The 21,968-nt window shown below is 46.6% G+C and overlaps 2 protein-coding genes across 2 annotated transcripts; one reads left to right on the top strand and one right to left on the bottom strand.

Moving 5' to 3' along the window:
• On the top strand, window positions 1-9,628 carry SLC35D1 (solute carrier family 35 member D1). The gene is made up of 12 exons (XM_085048043.1): window positions 1-242; window positions 620-653; window positions 728-814; window positions 1,336-1,403; window positions 2,200-2,271; window positions 2,938-3,006; window positions 3,285-3,387; window positions 3,910-4,002; window positions 6,393-6,460; window positions 6,879-6,957; window positions 7,122-7,204; window positions 7,751-9,628. The coding sequence occupies exons 1-12, from the start codon at window positions 28-30 to the stop codon at window positions 7,857-7,859; spliced, it is 1,080 nt and encodes a 359-aa protein (XP_084904169.1). The 5' UTR covers window positions 1-27; the 3' UTR covers window positions 7,860-9,628.
• Window positions 9,629-10,057: 429 nt separating this feature from the next.
• Window positions 10,058-20,776, bottom strand: MIER1 (MIER1 transcriptional regulator). The gene is made up of 8 exons (XM_085048042.1): window positions 20,622-20,776; window positions 20,146-20,218; window positions 18,556-18,707; window positions 17,767-17,848; window positions 16,794-16,888; window positions 15,616-15,743; window positions 13,955-14,094; window positions 10,058-12,792 (listed from the first exon to the last, which is right to left on the bottom strand). Exons 1-8 carry the CDS (start codon window positions 20,706-20,708, stop codon window positions 12,467-12,469), a joined length of 1,083 nt encoding a protein of 360 aa, XP_084904168.1. The 5' UTR covers window positions 20,709-20,776; the 3' UTR covers window positions 10,058-12,466.
• Window positions 20,777-21,968: the final 1,192 nt, after the last annotated feature.

Here is a 21,968-nt window from a genome sequence, read left to right as displayed (position 1 = left end):
CGTGCCGTGCCCAGCCCCGCCCCAGCCATGTCGGCCCCGCGCAGACGCCCCGCGGCCGCCGCCGGGGGGGGAACCGAGGGGGCGGCCGAGGGGGGAGCCCCCGCCGGAGCCCCCGCGCCCGGCGATGCGGAGCGGGGCATGGCGGCCCCGCCGCTCTGCCTGCGCCTGCTGGCCGCGGCTTTCTACGGCCTCAGCTCCTTCCTCATCGTCGTGGTCAACAAGAGCGTCCTCACCACCTACGGGTACGGCCGCGCCGGCGGGAATCCCCGGGGTTGGGTATCCCCCCGGGACTGGGGTGTCCTCCTGGGACTGGGGTGTCCCCCCGGGATCGGGATAACCCCCCAGGATTGGGATAGCCCCCCGGGATGGGGATCGGGACCCTCCCGCGCTTAGTGCCCCCTGTGCACCCCCCTGCCCCGGGGTCCCTCTCAGCCCTTGGCACCCCCCGTGCACCCCTGCTTTGGGGCTGCCACCCCCCGGTCCACCCCATCCTTCCCCTCCCCAGGCTGGGGTCCCCCTTGCCGCCCCCCCGGCCGGGCAGTGTCCCCATGGCTGTGGGTTTGTGGTCTCTGGGACCCCCCGTTTGGGTGTCCCCCTGATTTCCGCTCTGTGATTCCAGGTTCCCGTCCTCGCTGTGCGTGGGGCTGGGCCAGGTGAGTGGCACCCCCCGTGTCCCCGCAGCCCCGAGTTTCGGGGGGCGCTGGGGTCACCCCCTGCTCTCTTGCAGATGGTGGCGACCGTGGCCGTGCTCTGGGCGGGGAAGGCGCTGCGGGTGGTCAAGTTCCCTGACCTGGACAGACACATCCCGCGGCGGGTGAGAGCCCTGCCCGCCACCCGGACCCCTTCCCGAGCACCCAACTCCTTCTCCAGACCCCCAAATCCCTTTCCCGAGCACCCAACTCCCTTCTCCAGACCCCCAAATTCCCTTCTCCAGACCCCCAAATCCCCTTCCCGAGCACCCAGCTCCCTTCTCCGGACACCCACATCCCTTTCCCGAGCACCCAAGTCCTTTTCCAGACCCCCAGCTCCCTCCCCGGCAGCCAAATCCCCTCCCTGGCCACCCAGCTCCCCTTTTTGGGCACCCAGCTCCCCTTTTTGGGCACCCAGCTGCCCTCCCCGGGCTCCTTTCCCCATCTGCAGCCCCTCTCGGTCTCCCTGGCACCGGGCTGGATGTCCCTGGCTGTTCCCGGGATTTTGCAGCTCCGGGACACGTGTGTGTGTGTGTGGAGGTTTCCATGGCGGGAGGGAATCGTTCCGTGGCTATTTTTACCCGCCTCGGGTGCTCTGGGAGCTCCCGGGCCGCCTCGGGTCGCTCACAGCGTTATCCCTTTGCAGACATTTCCTCTACCTCTCCTCTATGTCGGGAACCAAATCACAGGACTGTTCAGCACAAAGAAACTGAAGTACGGAGGGGTTTGCCGCGCAGGGGGTTAACGGGGGGCTCGGGGGGTTCCCGGGATTGCCGGGGGGCTGTGCTGAGCCCTGGGGCTGGGGGTGATCCGGGCAGGAGCTGCCCGGGGCTGCACTTCCTTCCGTGCCCACGGGATGTGCCACGTGCTGATCCCAAATGCTCCCCGCGGGCAGGGAGGGACTCGGGGCTGCTCATCCACGGGGTGAGGGTGTGGGGTGTGCTGGGTCCCCCAGCCTGGCAGGGTCACATCTGGGTGGCTGTGGGAGCAATGCCGTCCCATTAGGGAGCAATGCCATCCCATAAAGGAGCAATGCCATCCCATAAGGGAGCAATGCCATCCCATTAGGGAGCAATGCCATCCCATAAAGCAGCAATGCCATCCCGTAAAGGAGCAATGCCATTCCATAAAGGAGCAATGCCATCCCATAAGGGAGCAATGCCATCCCATAAGGGAGCAATGCCATCCCATTAGGGAGCAATGCCATCCCGTAAAGGAGCAGTGCCATCCCATAAAGGAGCAGTGCCATCCCATGAAGGATCAATGCCATTCCCATAAAGGATCAATGCCATTCCCATAAAGGAGCAATGCCATCCCATTAGGGAGCAATGCCATCCCATAAGGGAGCAATGCCATCCCATAAAGGAGCAATGCCATTCCATAAGGGAGCAATGCTATCCCATAAGGGAGCAGGCAGGCTGGCCCGTGCTGTTTCCAGACCCCAAATCCCTGCTCTGTTTGGGATGTGGGGAGTGCAGGACACTTTTCACCCCTCTGCCCTTCCCTGCAGCCTGCCCATGTTCACAGTCCTGCGGAGGTTTTCCATCCTGTTTACGATGTTTGCCGAAGGATTCTTGCTCAAGTGAGTCTCCCCATTTCCCGGTGTTGGTGACAGGTCTGGGTTTCAGAGCTGCCTGCCCGGGGGGTTTTGGGGTTTGGGAGGAGGCTGGGCAGAGGGAGGGTGCAGGGAGCAGCTTGTCCCATCCCAATCCCAATCCCTTTCCCCGGGCGAGTCGGGAGAGAGGGAAGTGCTCTGCCTGCACTTGCAGCAGCCTGGCTGAGCAGCTCTTTGGGGTGTGCAGGGTGCTGTGCCAGCCCTGCTCCTGCAGGGACCCCAAACCTCTGCCAGAGTGCCCACAGCCCCTTGCAGGGCTGGCTCCATGGGCTGGGAGCTGCTCTGTGCCAGCTGAGCCCTGCAGGGACCCCAAACCTCTGCCAGAGTGCCCACAGCCCCTCCCAGGGCTGGCTCCATGGGCTGGGAGCTGCTCTGTGCCAGCTCAGCCCTGCAGCTCTCCAGAAACTCCCAACTCCTCCAGGCTGAGTTCTTTATCTTTAAAAAAAAAAAATCACAGAGATGATTGTCCAAAAGTGTCTCTACTCGCAGCTTCTGCTCAGGTTGGTTTGTTTGGGGTTTGTTTGAGGTTTTTTTCCCCCCTAAAGCTTCTCCCTGCTCTGCTCCAAGCCCTCCCACTATTCCCCAGGACTGAGCTGTGGCTGATGCTGTGTCCTCCTGTACTCTGTTTTCCAGGAAGAAGTTTTCCTGGGGCATTCAGATGACAGTATTTGCCATGATCTTTGGTGCATTCGTAGCTGCCAGGTGAGCTGTTCCCATCCCTGCATTTCCAGAGGGTCCATGCTGGTGGGAATGGAGTTCCACAGTGTGTCCCAAGCACAGAGGGATCAAACACTGAGCTCCCCCTCTCCAGACATGCTCTCTAGTAGGAAAGAATGTTTTCCTGACCCAAATCCCAACCCCTCCTCCCATGATTAACTTTTCCTGACAACTTGCTGGCTCCTCACAAGGTGGAAGGAACCTTCCAAGCGTTGTCCCTGTGCAGCCCAGAGCTGTAACTGCTGCTTTTTCCCTTTCCCCAGTGCTGACTTGGCATTCGACCTGGAAGGATACATTTTCATCCTTGTTAACGATGCCTTAACAGCTGCAAACGGTGCCTATGTGAAACAGAAGCTGGATTCGAAGGTGGGATGGCCTTTGGGGTGTTGGGATGTTGGGTTTGGTTTGTCACCAGCTGGTTCTGTGGGGGCAGAGTGGGGAGGATCACCCAGGGCTGCTCCATGCCTCTCCCAAAATCTGCTGTGCAGAGCTGGAGAGGGAACAAGGGATGGAGGACAGGACACAGGGAATGGCTTTAAGGTGGAAGAGGGCAGGGATGGATGGGATTTTGGGAAGGAATTCCTGGCTGGGATGGAATTCCCAGAGAAGCTGTGGCTGCCCCTGGATCCCTGGAATGCCCAAGGCCAGGCTGGATGGAGCTTGGAGCAGCCTGGGACAGTGCAAGGTGTTCCTGGGGTGTCCCTGGATGGGCTTTGAGGTTCCTCCCAACCCAAACCAGTCTGGGATTCCATGCCAGATCAAAACTCCCACCCTCAACTCCTCTGTCTCACAATCCCACCTGGATTCTGCTCCAGGCCCATCTCAGCAGCAGCAATATAGGATTTTCTATTCCCATAAAACCAACCCATGGATGTTTCCCCCCTGCAGGAGCTGGGGAAGTACGGGCTGCTCTACTACAATGCACTGTTCATGATCCTCCCCACCCTGACCATTGCCTACATCACTGGAGATGCACAGAAGGTAGGAAATCCATCCCAAAATCCCTGATTTCTGCGTGGGGGGCTGAGGAGGAGCTGGGGAAGGGCTGGTGGGGTCCCAGAACTGTCCCAAAACTGCCCCAAAACTGCCCCAAAAGCACCTCAGCAGGAAGGAACTGCCAGTTGGACGTTGGACTTCAATCCACAGAGTTGCTCCATTCAGGCATTTTTGTAATGCCTGAGGAATGGGGAAGTGGAGAGCGAGAAGAAAACCCAAATATTATTTAAAGAAGTCGAGTATTTCTAGAATCAATGAGTTTCTTCAAACTTTTTTTTTTTGTCCTTCCCCTCTGGCTGAGGCAGTTCTGTTGAGTTGCTGTGTGGGTCAGTTTGTCTGTGGTGCCCCATCAGGGCTGTGGTCCTGTGAATGTGAAATTACTATTATTATTATTATTATTATTATTATTATCATTATTATTATTATATTCTTATTCTTATTCATATTTTTCTTATTATTTTCTTGTTCTTTTCTTACTCTTTTCTTGTTCTCTTCTTGTCCTTTTTCTTTTTTTGTTCTTTTCTTACTCTTTTCTTACTCTTTTCTTGTTCTTTTTTCTTGTTCTTTTTTCTTGTTCTTTTTTCTTGTTCTTTTTTCTTGTTCTTTTTTTCTTGTTCTTTTTTTCTTGTTCTTTTTTTCTTGTTCTTTTTTTCTTGTTCTTTTTTCTTGTTCTTTTTTCTTGTTCTTTTTTCTTGTTCTTTTTTCTTGTTCTTTTTTCTTGTTCTTTTTTCTTGTTCATTATTTTACCTCTGGACCTGTATATGTGAAATTCTCCTCTTTATAATTATTTATTGTCATTATCACTGCTGTTACTCCTGTTGCTATTTTTTAAAATTGTTTGTATTCTTCCTGCACTCACTGGCAATAAGAACTGCAGCTGCTCTCCTGAGTGAGAAATCCCTTTTCCCTGCCTGGTTTTTGGGCATCTCCCTCTCTGTGTTCAGGGAATTGGGATCAATTCCCTCCCTGGGGGTCACCCTGGCTTCTGCCACCCCTCTGTCCCCCAGCCTGGTGGCTTTGTCCTGGTGAGGAGCTGGAATCCAGGAATATGAGCTGGCTTAGCAGGGCTGGAGGAGGCTCAGCTCAGCCCTGCTCTCCAGAGCGCCTGGATTCGGGATAAAGTGCTCATTTAGGAGCAGCAGCTCTGCCTGAGCAGGCAAACACTGCTGTGAGCAGCCTCTGTCCAGCCCGGGGAGAGAAATGGCCTTTTTTTAATTTCCTTTCCCCCTGAATCAACTCCTTTCTGCCGGGCGCAGCTCTGCCGGACAAAGATGCGCTCTGTGCCCGAGCTGCTGCCAGGAAACTCCGCCTTGGCAGCTCCAGGAAAAACCCCTTGGGAAGCTGCTGTGGCTTGGGGGGGTTGGGAGCTTTTCCCGTGCCTGTGGGGCTGGGAATTCTTGTGGTTCTGCAGCAGCATCCCAGGTAACACATGGGGCTTTGTGAGGGATGTGCTGAGCCGAGCCGTGCCGGGAATTCCTGCGGGAGAAGGGCAGGGAGGAGCTGCAGGAAGGTTGGAGTGCTGTGTCCCTCTGGGAGTGCATTCCCTGCACCCCTGGGGGCTTTGGCAGTCCCTGTCCAGCTGAGGGAGGCAATTCCAGCCCTGCCCTGCTCTTCCTCCTGCCTGAGGCTCGCAGGACCCTGTGGAGCTCCTCTGCTCCCTCCTCAGCTGAGGATTCCCCTTGGATTTTGGGTGTCTGCACGGATGGAGATCCCCCAGTTCCCTGGGACACAGCTCTCAGAGTGTCTGCAGACATCCAGAGGGACATTCCCTGTGTCCCTGGGTGTCCCTGGGTGTCCCATGGTCCTGTCCTGGGCACCTCTGGAAGATCCTGGTTCCCTCTCCCTGGTGAGATCCCTGATCTGCTCTGAGCTCTCCCAGCCTCTCCCCAGGAGATGTTCCAGGATCTCAGTGGTCCCTCTGGACTCTCCCTGTCTGTGGCACTGGACCCAGCACTCCAAAAACCCCAAAACCTAGGGAAAAAGCCTTTCCCAGAAACCCTGAGCCACTCACTCAGCACCATCTCCGGAGGTTACAGTTCCCTGGGGATTTGTCTGAGTGTTGTGGTTTGCAGTGAATGGATTCCCAAACGATCCAACCCTGGCTCACAGCCAGCTGGGAGATGTCTCTCCTGGTTCCTCTGGCTTGGGAGAATTGTCACTCCCTGCTTTTTCCAGGAGGGATGGGCAGAGGGCTGAGGCTGGAGGTGATGCCAGTGGGGTCACCCAGCCTTCCCACAGCCCTGGGATGTCACTCCAGGCTTGGAATTGGGTTGGTTTTTCCTGCTGTGCCAGGAAATCCAATGCTGGGGGGGCTGTTTGTTGTTTTGCTGGGAATTCTGTGCTTCCCAAGGGTCTCAGGCTGGTGTTCCCTGCAGGCAATGGAGTACCAGGGCTGGGCAGACATGTTCTTCGTCGTGCAGTTCACGCTGTCCTGTGTGATGGGGTAAGGATTTGGTGCTGGGGTGGGAGCAGGGCAGGCATCTCCATCCCAGAAATTGGGAATTGTGGTGCCCTGGTATTGTTAAAAATCCGTAATAAATCCTCAGTCCTGACAGGGACACCATTCCTGAGAGTTGGGGTGGGTGGGAATTATCTCCCACCTTCCTGCAGCACAGGCTTAGCCAAAAAAATGGGATAAATCCTGCTGGGGAAAGGATGGGAGTGGAGCATGGAATCCTGGAATGGTTTGGGTTGGGAGGCACCTTGAGCTGATCTGATTCCCCAAATGAGGGACTCCTTCCATGGCCAGGGGATGGGATTGATGGGATGGGATTTATGGGATGGGATGGGATTGATGGGATGGGATAATGGGATGGCAGTGATTCCCAAGGCCTATCCCTGATGTCAGCTCTTTTCCATAGGTTTATTTTGATGTATTCCACGGTTCTTTGCACTCAGTATAACTCAGCTCTTACAACTACAATAGTTGGCTGCATTAAGGTGAGTGGCATTCCCAGGAAAGCACCTCGTTATCCCTTGGGAATTGCATTTACCATTTATTACAGCCCCATGTCCTCCCTGCTCCATTCCTTTTCCATAAATTCCCTTCTCCATACATTCCCTGGTCTCAGGCTGTTTGTTCCTCCCATCTTGTTCCTTTGCAGAATATTTTAATAACCTATATTGGGATGTTTTTTGGAGGAGATTATATTTTTACATGGATGAACTTCATTGGTCTAAATATCAGGTAAGAGCAGTGGTTTATTTATAAGTGGAAACTGGGGGGAAACTGAAATGATTTGACTGATTCAGTGGATTTTTTTTTTCCCAATAAAAAGCATGGAATTGGTATTTGTGCTTGGTCCTGCTCAGGCTGTGGGATGCTCCCAGATTTGTTTTAAAGCCAGAAGGACCCACAGGACTATTTTAGCAGGAAAATAGAGTTTTTCCAGAGTTGCCAGCCAGAGTAATGGAATTAAGGCAGCCAAAGATGTATTTGGGGATTATTTCACCTGGTACTTCTAATTATTCAGCTTTTGGAAAAGCCTCCTCTCTGGGCTGAGTTGTGGGAGTTTCCCTGTCCATTCCCTGACCTTCAGCAGGATCCCTTTGGGGGTGGAATGGATCCAGGGGAGCAGGCTGGGAAGTGTTTTTGGGCAGCAATTACACCAAACAGTTGAGTTCAGGAGGAAAACTGGCAATTCCCCTGGGAATTGGTGCTTCCAGCAGCTCCGTGGTTGTGGCTGATCCTCGAGCAGAGCTCAGTGCCAACCTGTCCTGCCATCTCTTGCAGTATTGCTGGAAGTCTGGTGTATTCCTACATCACCTTCACCGAGGAGCAGAAGAACAAGGAGTCAGATGCTGGCAGCAAGATGGATATTAAAGGGAAGAGCTCGGTGTGAGCAGGGAGAAGAGATTTTTTTGGGGAAACCAACCTCTTCCCGTTCGCTGGATGGCCGGCGGGCGGGATGTGGGAAGGAATCCGCGGCGCCTGCCAGTGATGCTCTTGATTTGCACGGGCGAGATTGCTGCCTCCCCCAGTCCTGGGGCAGAGAGCAGCCTGCACGGGGAAGAATGAGCCTAATTAAGGGTGATGGGGAGCAATTAACGGGTTTCTAATCAAGCTGGGAGCCGGCGGCGGCGGCGCTGGGCGAGGGGTGAAGGTGATCTGCTCCAGGGGTGTTCCTGGCTGGATTTGCTCCGTGGGATTCGTGGATCTGCTCAGCCCAGCCTGGTGGGATGCTGGGTTGATCCAGGCTCAGCTGCTCCCTCGGGAAGGCAGGGAGTGCTGGGGGATCCAGCAGTGTTCTGGCGTTCCCTGGAAGATGCAGGATGGGCCAAAAGCTCGTGGATGAGCTTTCAGCGCTCTCTGAACTTCAACTGGAGTTGTTTTCTGGCTCATTTCTGGGTTTTTGTTCCCTTAACCCATTTCTCGAGCTGGGTTTGCCCTCCTGGGTTTATCAGAGCATTCAGCTCTGTCTTTCTGAGGAGATTCCCAGCAGGAAGGTTTTCCTGCCACTCTGAGCTCCCTCCAACTGCCCTGGGCTCAGAAAGCCTTGGATTTGGGAAAACTCCTGGAATTATTGGAAAGATCCAGCAGGGAGAAGCTGCTGGGATGACAGCAGAGCCAGCTCTGTCCCACCTGGCACAGCACATCCTGTGGGAATCTGCAGCTCCCACCCCTGGAAGAGGCACAAAGACTTCAATAATCTCATTTTGGCAACTAGAGGAGTCCCCACAATTCTTATTTTCCATGGAATGAGCCACCCTGGGTTTGTGACCCACGAAAAGAATGGGAGTTTTAATAGGTTGGGCAGAATTTGCTGATTTTTTTAAAGGTTGTCTTAGCCAGCACTTCTTTCCAGGTCTCCTTGGGCTGTCTTTTGGTTTAAAAAGAATTGTTTCTAAGTTTGGTTTAAAAAAACTTTTGGTAAAAGAATGTATTTAGAGATTTTTGTACCCAAACAGCTTCTCTAAACACTGACTGGTTTTTTTTGGGGAGATATTTGCTCACACTGGGAGAATTTTCCCCTTTTTTTGTGGGATTCTGTGGTCACTGTGCACAGTAAAAAAGAAATCCCTGATTCTTTTGCGTCCCAAAATTCCAGGAAAACCTCAGCTTTGCCCCAGGGGAGGGAAGGTGACAGAAGCTCCCAGTCCCTGGGCTGGTTCCCAGTATCCAGGTGCTGCTGGGATCTTCCCACCTCCTCCTGCCTCTTGCTGCAGCATTCCCAAATCCCAAAATCCCCCCAAAAAATCCCCAAAGCCCTTTTCCCACGTGTGCTCCAACTCCGCCGCGCTGAGTTCACAGTCTGGAGGTTGATTCTGTCAGAGGGGTTTTTTTAAAATGATTTTATGTTTATTTTTTCAATCTACTGGTTAGATTTGGACTCCTAACAGGGAAGTTTTTAAAGCTTATTTTGTTCCATGCTGAGATCCTGCTGGATCCTAAACACTGGGAAAGCCAAGAGTTCCTCTAACAGTATTTTCTATGCTATTAATTGACTAAAATAAACTGTTTTCTATAGAGAATCTATTTACAAAATGAGCGTTTTAGTGATGAAAATTGGAATGTATGGCAGGCTTTGGATGTGAGGAACGAGAGCAGAAAGGATTTTTTGTGCCTCTGTATTTTTGTATTTGCTTCCAATAAATGAACCAATGAACCAAAGCTGCTCCTGCAAGAGTGAAATTTAAGAAAATTATACCAAACCTTTCCCTGAGCAGCAGGAAAAGGCTGGAGAGGATGGGAATGTTGGGGGGATAAAACAGGGATTGAGGGGAAATACTCTGTACTTCCAGCTTGGAATATTCCTGGAGAAGGGAATATTTCAGTTTTTCCAGCTTGGAATATTCTCTTTGAGCAGCAGGAAAAGGCTGGAGAGGGTGGGAATTCTGGGGGAATAAAATAGGGATTGAGGGGAAATCTTCTGTGTTTCCAGCTTGGAATATTCCTGGAAAACAACCCCATTTCTGGGGAATGAAGGATCCAGAAAAGGGAATTTTGTTTTCACTGCACAGGCTGGGGCTTCCCATCCTCTGAGCAGAAATATTCCACCTCTCTGGAGCAAAAAAACTCAGGAATGGTTGCTGCAGACAATATGTTTAAAAATATTTTAATAAGCTTTTCCAGAATTGCAGACAGGGAGGGAGGGGAAAGGAGGGAATTACTAACAGTGCAAAATACCGTGTGGAAAATGTGTATCCAAGGAATCTGTAAGGTTTGAGTGTTTGTGGATATTTTGTATCACAGTGAACCCTTTGGGGAGCCCAAGGATTTCCTCTGTTGGGATTCCAAAGAGGACTGAAGGTTTGGGGAAATGAAAGCAAAGTTAGCAGATTTTCCAGGATTTTTAAATAGCTTTAGTAGTGCAATGACTTATCAAGTTATAGTGGCTGCAGTCTGAAACATGAACAAAGTATTGTATAAAACACCAGCATAAACAAAAGGTAAATCAGAATTAAATATTCTTAAAAGTCTAGCTGAGCATTACATAGTGGATTATGGAATGTCAGGTCTCTTCTACATATCACCAAAAAAAAAAAGGAAAAAAAAAGAAAAAAAAAAAAGGAAAGATAAAAAAAGCAATTTTTCTGAAAATATACACAGTGCTGGATTTCACACACAAGCCTGAGACAATTCACTTACAAACTTTCTGATGGATTTTTTTGGGAAAGTTATTTCCAACTTGCAACCAAAACCAAAGAGCATCAAAACAAAACTGCAAATGGGATTCTGCTTGCTTGTGGAACCGTCTTGGAGCTAATTTCAAACCATTCATTCCAACTGGAACCATAAAGACCATCAAAGCTAAAATAAAAGAACCAATTAACAGCACACCTGTGAGGAGGAGGACACAAGGTTAGCAATGATACAAATGAACCATTTTCCCCCCAAAATTTAACAGAGTGGAAGTGGAGCTGGGCTTTAAAAACCAACCAACCAAACCCAAAATTAATTTGGATTTCCAATGTTCCTGATTTATGGATGTAAATCCTAATTCCACAGCTTTCCAGGGTGCTGCTGGCAGGGTGAGCAACACCCCCTCCACCCCTATAAATAAGGAATTTTTGGTTTTCACTCTGAAATTGGTTCTCCACATCTTAAATCCCTAACTCTCCCTTCTCCAAGGGTGCACCAATAGAACATCCCAGGATTTCCTAGGTTGGAAAAGACCTTTGAGATCATCAAGTGCAAGCAGTGCTGCTGCCACTGGAATCACCCCTGGGGAGCTCAGCAATTCCAGCCCAGCAGCACTTTGCATTTCCAAGCAGCCCAGCCCCACTGCAGCTCCCTGAAACCTGGCAGCTGAAAACAAACCAGCCAATCATTGTGATTAGAACTCAAAAAAAGGTTCAGTCAACTCGAGAATTTGGCTGCTGGGAAATTTCTCTGAGTTGTAAATACGGTGAGGAAAGGGAGAAAGCAAGCAAGGAAATGTGTGCAGTGCAAGCAGCATGCTTAACCAAAATTTAAACATCATTATTTGCCAGAAAACAAGGAAAAAAACAACCAACCAACCCACGTTTCCAAAATCAAATGCCTCCTAACCATTCTTATGTTAATTATTTACCAGTTTCTGGGAAGGAAATTAACACGTTGGTGATTAATTTTTAACTCCATTGGTTTGGTTTGGGATTGTTTTTTTTTTCTGTTGGGTATTTTTTTTTTTAGAAAAGACTTCAGCAAAATAAAAGGAAGCTGACATTAGACTCAGGGTATCAACTCTCTCATAAAAGTTTACCAACTGTACAAGGTAAGAAAATTATACAAGCTTTTGTTTTAAGAAAGGACAGTTCAATCAAGACATAAGTACTGTAAAAATCTTTCAAAGGCTACAAAGAAATCTGGAAAAATACAGAATGTATTTCTTTAGCCCAGATAAAGAATATGGAAAGACATCATTGATGTCAACAATTTTACATAGACAAACCTGACCTGGTTTATTTATTTACCTTTTTAAAACTTCTATATATAAAAATAGTTGTGCTCATAACTTTCAGGATTCATGAGGGTTCCTTATTGATGGGATGACATTTTCCTCTCTCCAGCAGGAGTGGAAGTCTCTGTTTCTGCTCTGTCTTGGCTTTCCCTGTTTGATTTTTCACTTCCTGCAAAGCCCCAAATGCTTTGTTCACTTTGTACACTGATTAAATGCTGTATTATACATTAAATGCTGTATTAACACATTCTTTAATGTATTAGGCTGGGAGTATTTTTGCAGCAACTCACTGCTTTGTTCCTCAAATATTTGAGAGCCTTTTATCCCAGAACTGCAGCTGCCAGCTCTGAGAAATTCAATATTCTCCTGCTGCTTTCCAGCACTAAAAAAAAACAAACCACCAAATCATCAGATCTTTAGAGCCAACTAGAAGGTCTCAGGAAACACACACAAAAAAAAAAAATCTCAGGTTGTTTCTGGAACTGGATTTTGTAAGGTAACCCATCAACCCTGAAAATTTCAGACACCCCAAATTTACTCCAAGGAATAAAATCAGCTCCCAGCACTCAGTCATCCAAAGTTTCTAGCTCCTCCAGCTTTCCATGGGAGTTGGATTCCTGGAAAAACTCCGAAGCACCTGGACTCTCCTTCCCATTGCTGTTCATTCTCCTCCTTTTCAGAGGTCTTTCGCTCTTTTCTTCCAGCTCAGGCTCGTTCCTTGGAGCTGAATGAGCAAGTTTGGGGTCAATGGCAAGGTTTTCAGGTTCATACCCGTTGGTATCCAGCTCTGGGTGAGGTGTTTTCTTCCCACTGGAAGGTCCATTGACGTGCAATCCCTCGAGTTTGGGGTCCTCTTTTCCTGGGATGTCTCCTGGGCCGTTGGCAGAGACACCTGGGGTGGAGAGAAATGCCGAGAGAAATCCATCAGCAAAGCACAGCAGCAGCAGGAGGAAAACAGCAAGCTGGGGCAGGGCAGGGGAGCAGAATTGGGAGCAGAATTGGAACTGAAATGGATTACAAATCCAGGATTTTTCTCCTTATTCTCACTGGGTGAGCAACAAGTGATTGATGTGTATATTGCTCACTGTATGAGCAACAATATGAATCACACAGGGGTTTATGGATGTCATTAAAAGGAACAGAGAATGTCCTGGAATCCCAAAACTCCAGGTGGGATCTCCTCAGCTGGTTCAGACCAGGGGAGCAGAATCTGAACTGCAGTGAATTCCAAATCCAGGATTTTTCTCCTTATTCTCACTGGGTGAGCAACAAGTGATTGATGTGTATATGAATGACACAGAGGTTTATGGATGTCATTAAAATGAACAGAGAATGTCCTGGAATGGAAGGACTCCAGGTGAGCTCAGCTGGGCACTCTGTGTGGCTTCCAGGTGATTTCCACACCCTGAGTGAGTCCCCAGCTCTTCCCAAATCCTCCCAAACCCCAGGGCTGAAGAAACAGCACCAGGGAGTTCCCCCAGCCCAGCTGCCACCTCAGTGTCCTGCTCAGCACCCCAGAATACACAAATCTCAGCTCACAGGGAATTCCAGGGGGGATTTGATCTTCCATGCAAGCTCACTGCCCAAATGCACATGGAGGGATTTTTGAAAAAACAGCTTTAACTTGAAGCTGGGGAAATACTAAAAGTACAACAGGTTGTTTCTGGGGATGTTCACCTGGAGAAGGGAAGGCTCTGGGAGGGCTTAGAGCTCCTTCTGGTGCCTAAAGGGGCTCCAGGAGAGCTGGAGAGGGACTGGGGACAAGGGATGGAGGGACAGGACACAGGGAATGCTATTAAACTGGAAAGAGGGCAGGGATGGATGGGAGATTGGGAAGGAATTGTTCCCTGGGAGGATGGGGAGGGATGGGATGGAATTCCCAGAGAAGCTGTGCTGCCCCTGGATCCCTGGCAGTGTCCAAGGCCAGGCTGGAGCAGCCTGGCACAGTGAAGGTGTCCCTGCCATGGCAGGGTGGCACTGGGTGGGATTTAAAGTCCCTCCCAACCCAAAGCAGGCTGGAGTTGTGCCAACCTGGCAGCCCAGGGCACTCTCACCGTTCTGGTTGCTGCTGCTGGTGGTGCTGTCCTCCCTCTCCGAGTGGCTGGTGCTGCTGTTGGAGGTGGTGGGAGGAGGGGAAGGAGCTCTGCTGGAAGCTGCACTTTCACTCTCGTCCAGGAGGCGATCCATGTAATCCCTGCACGACACACAGCACACTCAGCCCTGCCTGGGAAGGGTGGTGCCACTGCTGAGGGGACATTCCCTGCACACACTGCAGGGTGGGAAAGGCTTCCCACTGCCACAGGGCAGGGGCAGGTGGGATTTTGGGAAGGGATTGTTCCCTGGGAGGGATGGGATGGATTTTCCAGAGGAGCTGTGGCTGCTCCTGGATCTCTGGAATGTCCAAGGCCAGGTTGGAGCAGCCTGGGATGGTGGAAGATGTCCCTTCCTAAATCCCCTAGCAGATGGGATTTGAAGTTCCCTCCCAACCCAACCCATTCCATGATTCCATCTGTGCTTCCAAGGTGATCCCTTCAGGCACTAAACCCTTGGGATTTGCTGAGGCAGCAATAACAAACATTCCAGTAAATAGAAATCACATTTGTGCACAAAAAGAACCCACAAGGGTGAAGTTAAAACCAAGTGGAAAAGTGCAGAGTTGAAAACATTCCCACCTCTGCCATTTATTGCTCCAGTTTAGGTCAGCAATGGAAGATTGAAACAAAGGGAGTTGGTGGGTGAAGCCCTTGGATGTGTGGAGGTAAAACTGGATGAACTCCAGAAACACATAATTAAGCTGGAATTGCACCCTGAATTCCCTGAATTTATGTGCAAAATCATTCAAGAACAGACAAGCCCAATCCTTCACAACATTGCTGCTGCTCCCCCTGCACAGCCAACTGCAGAAATGAGAGTTTTTTGAGTGGTTAACCACCAAAAATGGTTCATTTGGGGAAAAAAAAATGGAAAATAGGGGGAAAAACCCCCACCAAGAGATGGAAGGAGAGGGGAGACAGAGTAGGAAATTCTCAGTAAAATCCCCAGAGTCCCACATGGCACCTCTGGGTGTCACACTGCCCAACACACAACCCTCACGTGTTGGAAGGAACAATAAAATCCCAAAGAAGGATCAACAGAGAAGCCAGGAAGAAATGAGGAATGAAAATAATAGTAAAAAAGCTTGGCAAGAGCCATGGAAAGAGTGGGACAGTTGGATCAGAGCTTTGGAATGAAGGGCAGGAGAACAAGCAGCTCTGCTCACACATTCCCTGTTTCCTCAGCAAGGATGGGAATGGGAAAAGGAGCTTTGGAGACCCAAAAATCCCCCTGGGATTGGTGTTGTGCTGGTCAGAATGATTGACAAACAATGCACCAAAAATTCCACCTGAAACTTGTGCTTAACGCTTTGGTGTAAAACAGATTTAATTCCAACAGGCATTGAAAAGAGAAACCTATTTACATTTAAAAAGAGAACAAACTGAATTGGAGCTAAACTCCAACTAAAATAGCTGCTCAATGCAAAGTGTTGGATTTAATCCAAAGAAATGTATTTTACAGGTTATTTATACACACTAATGACATTTTTTTTTTTTACACTTTGGCTATTTTCCTGCTGCAAACTAGGCTGTAAATCCCTCCAATTCCAGCTCAGAGCAGGATAAAAATGCAGATTTACCCCCAGAGTGACAATAAAAGGATGAAACCAGGCACATCTTACGTGACCCCAGGGTGCAGGTTGTATTTTTTCTTCCCAAACCGGGTCTGCTGGGCGAAGAAATCGTAACGTTCCGACTTCTTCCACATGTAATAAAACGCCACACATTCCCCCACGGAGCGAGTCCGGACCTGGAACAGAGGCCAAGCAACTCCTGCTCAATTGAAAGGTATTTTTAGACCAAAAAAAGTCAGCATTTAGAGCAAAAAAAGTGTGAAATTCCAAATCAAAGCTGCTTGGAATAGCGGCAACTCATGGCTCAAAATTGCGGAAGGCTAGAAGTGAGATGTGATTTTAAGGTGTTTTTAAAAATATTGGAGATATTATGGAAGGAAGAGCTGCAGGAGGAATATTGCAAGGGTGTCCACAGTCTTTTCAGCCCAGTCAGGCTCCAGGGAGGCAGCTCTTCCCATAGGATTTCTGCAGGGTTTCTGCAGGATTTTTGCAGGATTTCTGCAGGATTTCTGCAGGATTTTTGCAGGGTTTCTGCAGGATTTCTGCAGGATTTTTGCAGGATTTCTGCAGGATTTCTGCAGGATTTCTGCAGGATTTCTGCAGGATTTCTGCAGGATTTCTGCAGGATTTTTGCAGGATTTCTGCAGGATTTCTGCAGGGTTTCTGCAGGATTTTTGCAGGATTTCTGCAGGATTTCTGCAGGATTTCTGCAGGGTTTCTGCAGGATTTTTGCAGGATTTCTGCAGGATTTCTGCAGGATTTCTGCAGGGTTTCTGCAGGATTTTTGCAGGATTTCTGCAGGATTTCTGCAGGATTTCTGCAGGGTTTCTGCAGGATTTTTGCAGGATTTCTGCAGGATTTCTGCAGGATTTCTGCAGGGTTTCTGCAGGATTTTTGCAGGATTTCTGCAGGATTTCTGCAGGATTTCTGCAGGGTTTCTGCAGGGTTTTTGCAGGATTTCTGCAATTCCACAGTTACAAATTCTGGGCTTTGAGAACCAATTTGGACATCAATATTGGGAAGGAATTCCTCCCTGGAACAGAGGAGCTGTGGCTGTCCCTGGAAATTTAGGTTAGATGTGGGGAAGGAATTGTTTCCTGGGAGGGTGGGGAGAGGTTGGAATTCCCAGAGAATTCCCTGGATCCCTGGAATGTCCAAAACCAAAAATTTATTTACAATTACATGGTTTTAAAACGTAAAAAGTGAGAATTGTGCTGAGAGTTTACCTTATTTGCCTGAATCACATGGAAATCCTTGCCATAGACTTTCAGCCCTTGTTCAAAATTCCTGCATTCCTCTTCTGTCCAAACAGATAATTCTTCTACAGCAAAATCAAAGGAAAAAAAAAAAAAAAGCAATAAAGAAAACAGTGAATTTAAAAAGCCAATAAAAGGCAACTGAAGTGACAGAAAACATCTGGGATGAGCAGAATCCTTTCTCCACCTGCTGACTCCATAGGAACCAACTCTGGGAATTTCACTTTTTTGGATAAAAATGGGAATTCTCCCTTCTAGGGAGGAGCTGTAGGGCCTGCTATAAACTGAGTATGATTTGGCCTCATTGATTCTTCAGGTCAGCAGTAAATAAGGGTGAAAATAGCAGGAGAACAAAATAATCTTGTTTATTTATCCTTCCTGCCTCATGGTGAGCACAGGGGAGCTCTGGGAGCACAACCAACAGATCAATGTGTGGCTAAACAGCTGCTGCCTGCCCTCAGTTGGTTGTTGCTGAGTGCAGAGATCAATAACAGCACAGGAAATGCTCAAAGCTCCCACAGCACCTTGAAAATCAGCACTTTAAATGCAATACTTTGGAAAAGAAAAGGTTTATTTGCTCCTCTAGCCAGAATTATTTCATTTCATGGATTGTGTTTGTTGCACTCACTTTGATGACTGAAAGGCCTAGAAGAGCACAATAAAAATGCCCAAAAAATGCACAGTTGAGTTGCTCAGAAGTAATTTTACATTTTAAATAGCTGCTGAAGTCAGAGATATTTACATGGAGCTCTGTGGACAGGAAGTGAATTTACACATCTGCTAATTCCATTCCCCCAGAGAACAATGAGAGATTCACTGAGGCTGCACTGAAATCAAGTTCAAATCAACCTCCTCAGCCTGCTGGCAGCAAAGCCAAGAATGGTTTGTGGGAGAAATCAAAAGGAAATTGAGGAATATCAACTCCTTTCCAGCGCCTGCTCACCTCTGGCTGCTTTGACATTAAACCTCAGCCTCCGTAAGGATTCCTCAGTATCAAAATTGCACTTCACCAGTTCATACAGTGCCTGCAGGGAGGAAAATGCACACATTGAACTCTCCACAGCCCACCCAGACCCTGCTGGGCCACAGCAGCACGCTGACAGCATCCCTGAGCCCTGCTGAAATCCAAAATAAACTGCTGGGATGAATGCAGGGGGATGGAAATCAGCACAAAGTGTGTTTGCTGTTGTTTCCATTGCCAAATCTGTGTTTACATAGCCAAGAAAATATCCAGGCAAAGCATTGCAACGGTTTCATCCATGACACACATTTGGGAAATTGATGTGGGGTTTTTTCTGGGTGTGAGGAAAAAAATGACTGTGCATTCATAGAGATAAAGATGCATTCATAAAGAAATTCATAACTGAAAAATCCTGTACCTGAGAGAATGAATCCATACAGATTTATGCAAGAAATAAAGGCTTTAATTTTATTTATTTTATATGAGATATTTATTTTATATGATATATTTATCTTATATATTTATCTTATATATTTATTTTATATATTTATTTTATATATTCATTTTATATATTTATTTTATATGAAGCAACATGAAGCCCAAGTTAACAATTTAATATTCACTGAGAGGTTAAAAACCCATCAAGCTTCTATTTCCACAAGGAACAATAAAACTGTTTCAAACACAACCTAAACTCTTGGGAGTAAAGTAAAAGAGAAGGATGATTAATTTTATGATATTAACCTCTAAATGGTGGTTATTTTTCTCTACCTGCTCATTGTCTTTAATATGGGATCCCTCAGGAATGGCATCCAAACCTTTCTCCTCCCCTGTGCGCCTCGAGGCTTCGTTGAGGAACTCGATGACTTTATCCTCTGGTAAAAAGTCAGGATTCCAGAGCAGCTGGTCATCATTTTCATACACTGCATGCACCCCAGCAGAACACAAGAGAAAGAAAAGAATTATAAAGACATTCATTATATTTATTATATATAAATATGTAATATATTTATATAAATATAAAAATATATAAAAATATATAAAAATATATAAAAATATATTACATATATATATGGTCATCATTTTCATACACTGGATAAACTCCAGGAGAACACAAGAGAAATAAAATAATTATAAAGACATTTATTTTATATATAATACATACAGTATTATATATTATATATAAAATGTCTAATATAATATATATATTCCACATATAACAGATAATACATATTATATATACAGTATTATATAACTTATGTATATTCTTTATTGTTATAATTATATATCTATATAATTATAAAGACATTTATTACATGATAAACCTTGGGAGATCACTGGAGCATCATTAATCCACAACACACAGGGAAAAATCTCAATGACTTGGATTTTGTATTTTGCCTTCAAATCCCTGATATAATCTTGGTTCTGGATTACAAAACCCATTCTGCAACTCCAAAATTTTCATCTCCTCCTTTTCCAGAGCTTTCCCAGGAGTTTGAGAGCAGGGAAAACACAGGAAATTGAAATTAATGGAGAAAGGTGGGCTAAATGAGATATCCTCCAATTATCTCCCAGTTTTATTTTGGAAGAGGCAAGTTTTGGATTAAAATATTAGTGTAGCAAAATAAATTGAATTTCAGGCCTCATCCAGCTTGGCCTTGAAGACTTCCAGGGATGGGGAATCCACAACCTCTCTGGGCAATGAGATAATTGAGTATCAACTTGGATTCTAGGAAGGTTCCAGGTTTTTTGTGGTGGTTATTTAAAGAAGAAATCACACAAAACTACAAAAAAATCCATTCTCAATTGACCTGAGGTGTGAGCAAATTCTCAGGAATGGACTGAATGATGAGGAAAATTGGATTCTTTCATGCTCACAGCTGGGTTTAAACTGATCTACTTTCCTGACAGGATCCAGCAAAGCCTCTGCTTGGGATGAGGGAAAAAGTTCCTGAGGGAAAAAATCCACAAAACTATGATTTTTATTCCTGATTGAAGAGGTACAAAATGGGCAAACCAAAGCTGCTGGAACCATTTTGCCTCTTTTATGTGTTCATCCAGTTCTAGCAACACAATTTCTCCATTAGCTCTTTGATTTTATGTGAAATAAATATAGAAGTGAAGAGGTTACAGCTTGTGTGCATCACCAAATCAGAATCCAAGGGTTCAAGAGGCACCAGGCCAGCCAAAAAAAATCCTGATTTCCCCTTCCTCAAGCTCTGCTGAAGTACAGGATGAGCTCTCATTTCCAATGGTGCTTCTCATTTTCGCTCATTTATTTGGATGTGACATCAATCAGATCTTTTCTGTCTCCCAGTTAGACATGAATGCCAAGCAGCAATAATGGTCAAATCTCACCTTTTTCATTCTCTTTGTATTTGCAGGTGCCAGCTGGAATTTCAGCTTGAAACATAGAGCCCACCATGATTTCCTGTTGGGGGAGAACAGAAAGAAGAAGTGAAGCAACCCTGAGATTTTTTTGTCAGCAAACAGGAACATGACCACATCTTTTTTTCCTCCTCCTTCTCCCCTTAAAACTTTCATTCTTTAAAATCTAAGAATTAAACAATTTTTTAATTAATAAATAAGTTATAAATTAAGCAATTTTTTATTTATTTATTAAACAATTTAAACAAAATCTAACATTTAAACAGATTCAAAATCTAAACCCACTCTGGAAATGGATTTTTGTTTAGGGAAGATTTTAAGACTCCTCATTATCAAATCTCTCCTATTTATGGGGAGAAACTGGAGAGGATTTGGGGGTTCTGCAGAGCTCAGTTACCCAGTAACACATTAATTTATCACTCCTAAAATATGGGTTTAGAATTTACCTTTTTCCAGTCTTCTGAGGGAATATAATCTTCATCTTCTTCAGATTCTTCCTCTATTTCGCTATCTACAAGAAATTTGGCAGCCATGAAGCCAAAAAGATCAGAGTCCTGGGAGCCTCCAGCCCTGCCCTGCTCCCTCCCTCCCTCCTTATCTCAGCCCCACCAGCGCCAGTGACACTTTTGGGGACAACATTTAGAGTGACAAGATTAAAATCTGACCCACCCAACCTCCGGAGTTGGGTTAAGATACACGTCAGGCGCTGAGAGAGAAAGAAATAAATAAACAAACACTAATAAACACGTCCCCAAATTTTGCTCCTAAATTCAGATTGCCTTTCCCTCAGCTTTGAGTGATCCAAATTTCAAGTTTTGTGGAAGTGTTTTTGTGGCCCAGCAGCACTTCCAATGGATTATTTGGGATGAGGATTGGCAGGAATGTTAAGCTCTTTATGCTATAGGGCAGTTGCCTTTCACAAGGTGCTGGTTTGTGGATAGGATGGGATTTAGCAGCATTAAAATTATTTATACATTAAATTACATTTTTTTACACAGCTGAAAGCTGTACAAACCCCCAAACCTAATGCAATGCACTTGAATTAAGTTATTTCTGTGCTTAAAAACAGGAATTTATCGAAGATATTTGCAATCTTCTGCACAGCCACATGCTGAGGTTTCTCGGCAATTTTGGATTTAAACAAACTGCAGATTAAAAATTGCATTTCTACCAAGTCATAACTAATAAATATCAAGTGCAAGGTATGGCAAGGAACCTTTTCTTTGTTCAAACACAGAAAGAATTCAAATAGCAACAGCCACTTCCATTAAAGAAAGTTAAATATCTGCTGTCCAAAGCACATATCTCCAAAGGCTCAGATCCCATCAGGGGAGATTCTGGGAAATCAGAGTTGTCTGAAGGCAAAGCTACAACAGTTTCAAGTGGATGCAAAATCAATTTATAAACAAAATAGAAGAGGAAATCATCAGTTCAATGCTGGCAACAGAATCAAATGTGGAGTTCTTGAATGTTCTTCATCATCATCTCCCTCTTTGTTATTTCAGGGTTAATTCTTGGCCTTTTGCAGATTTGATTGCTCTTCTGTTTCAGTGATCTGGAGGAAATTTGGGTTCTATTTGCAGGGAATTTCAGTTGATTTTTCCCTTCAGGTGGACTCTGAGCTCTTATTGGTTATTGGCACAATAATCAGAGCACACCAATTCATTTTCATCTGCAAAATATCAATTTCCCCCCAGATTTCATCCTTTCTTTTCAGAACAGAGATTATCTCCTGTCCTAATACAAAGTCAGGTTTAGCACTTAACTAAAACCAAAACTTTTCTGCTATTTGT

This window comes from Lichenostomus cassidix, unplaced genomic scaffold (genome assembly GCF_008360975.1).
Source record: "Lichenostomus cassidix isolate B80296 unplaced genomic scaffold, HeHo_3.0 HiC_scaffold_781, whole genome shotgun sequence".
Lineage (NCBI taxonomy): Eukaryota > Metazoa > Chordata > Aves > Passeriformes > Meliphagidae > Lichenostomus > Lichenostomus cassidix.
The sequence above is the reverse complement of the archived record's forward strand: the minus strand, read 5'-3'. Positions and strand labels throughout refer to the sequence as shown.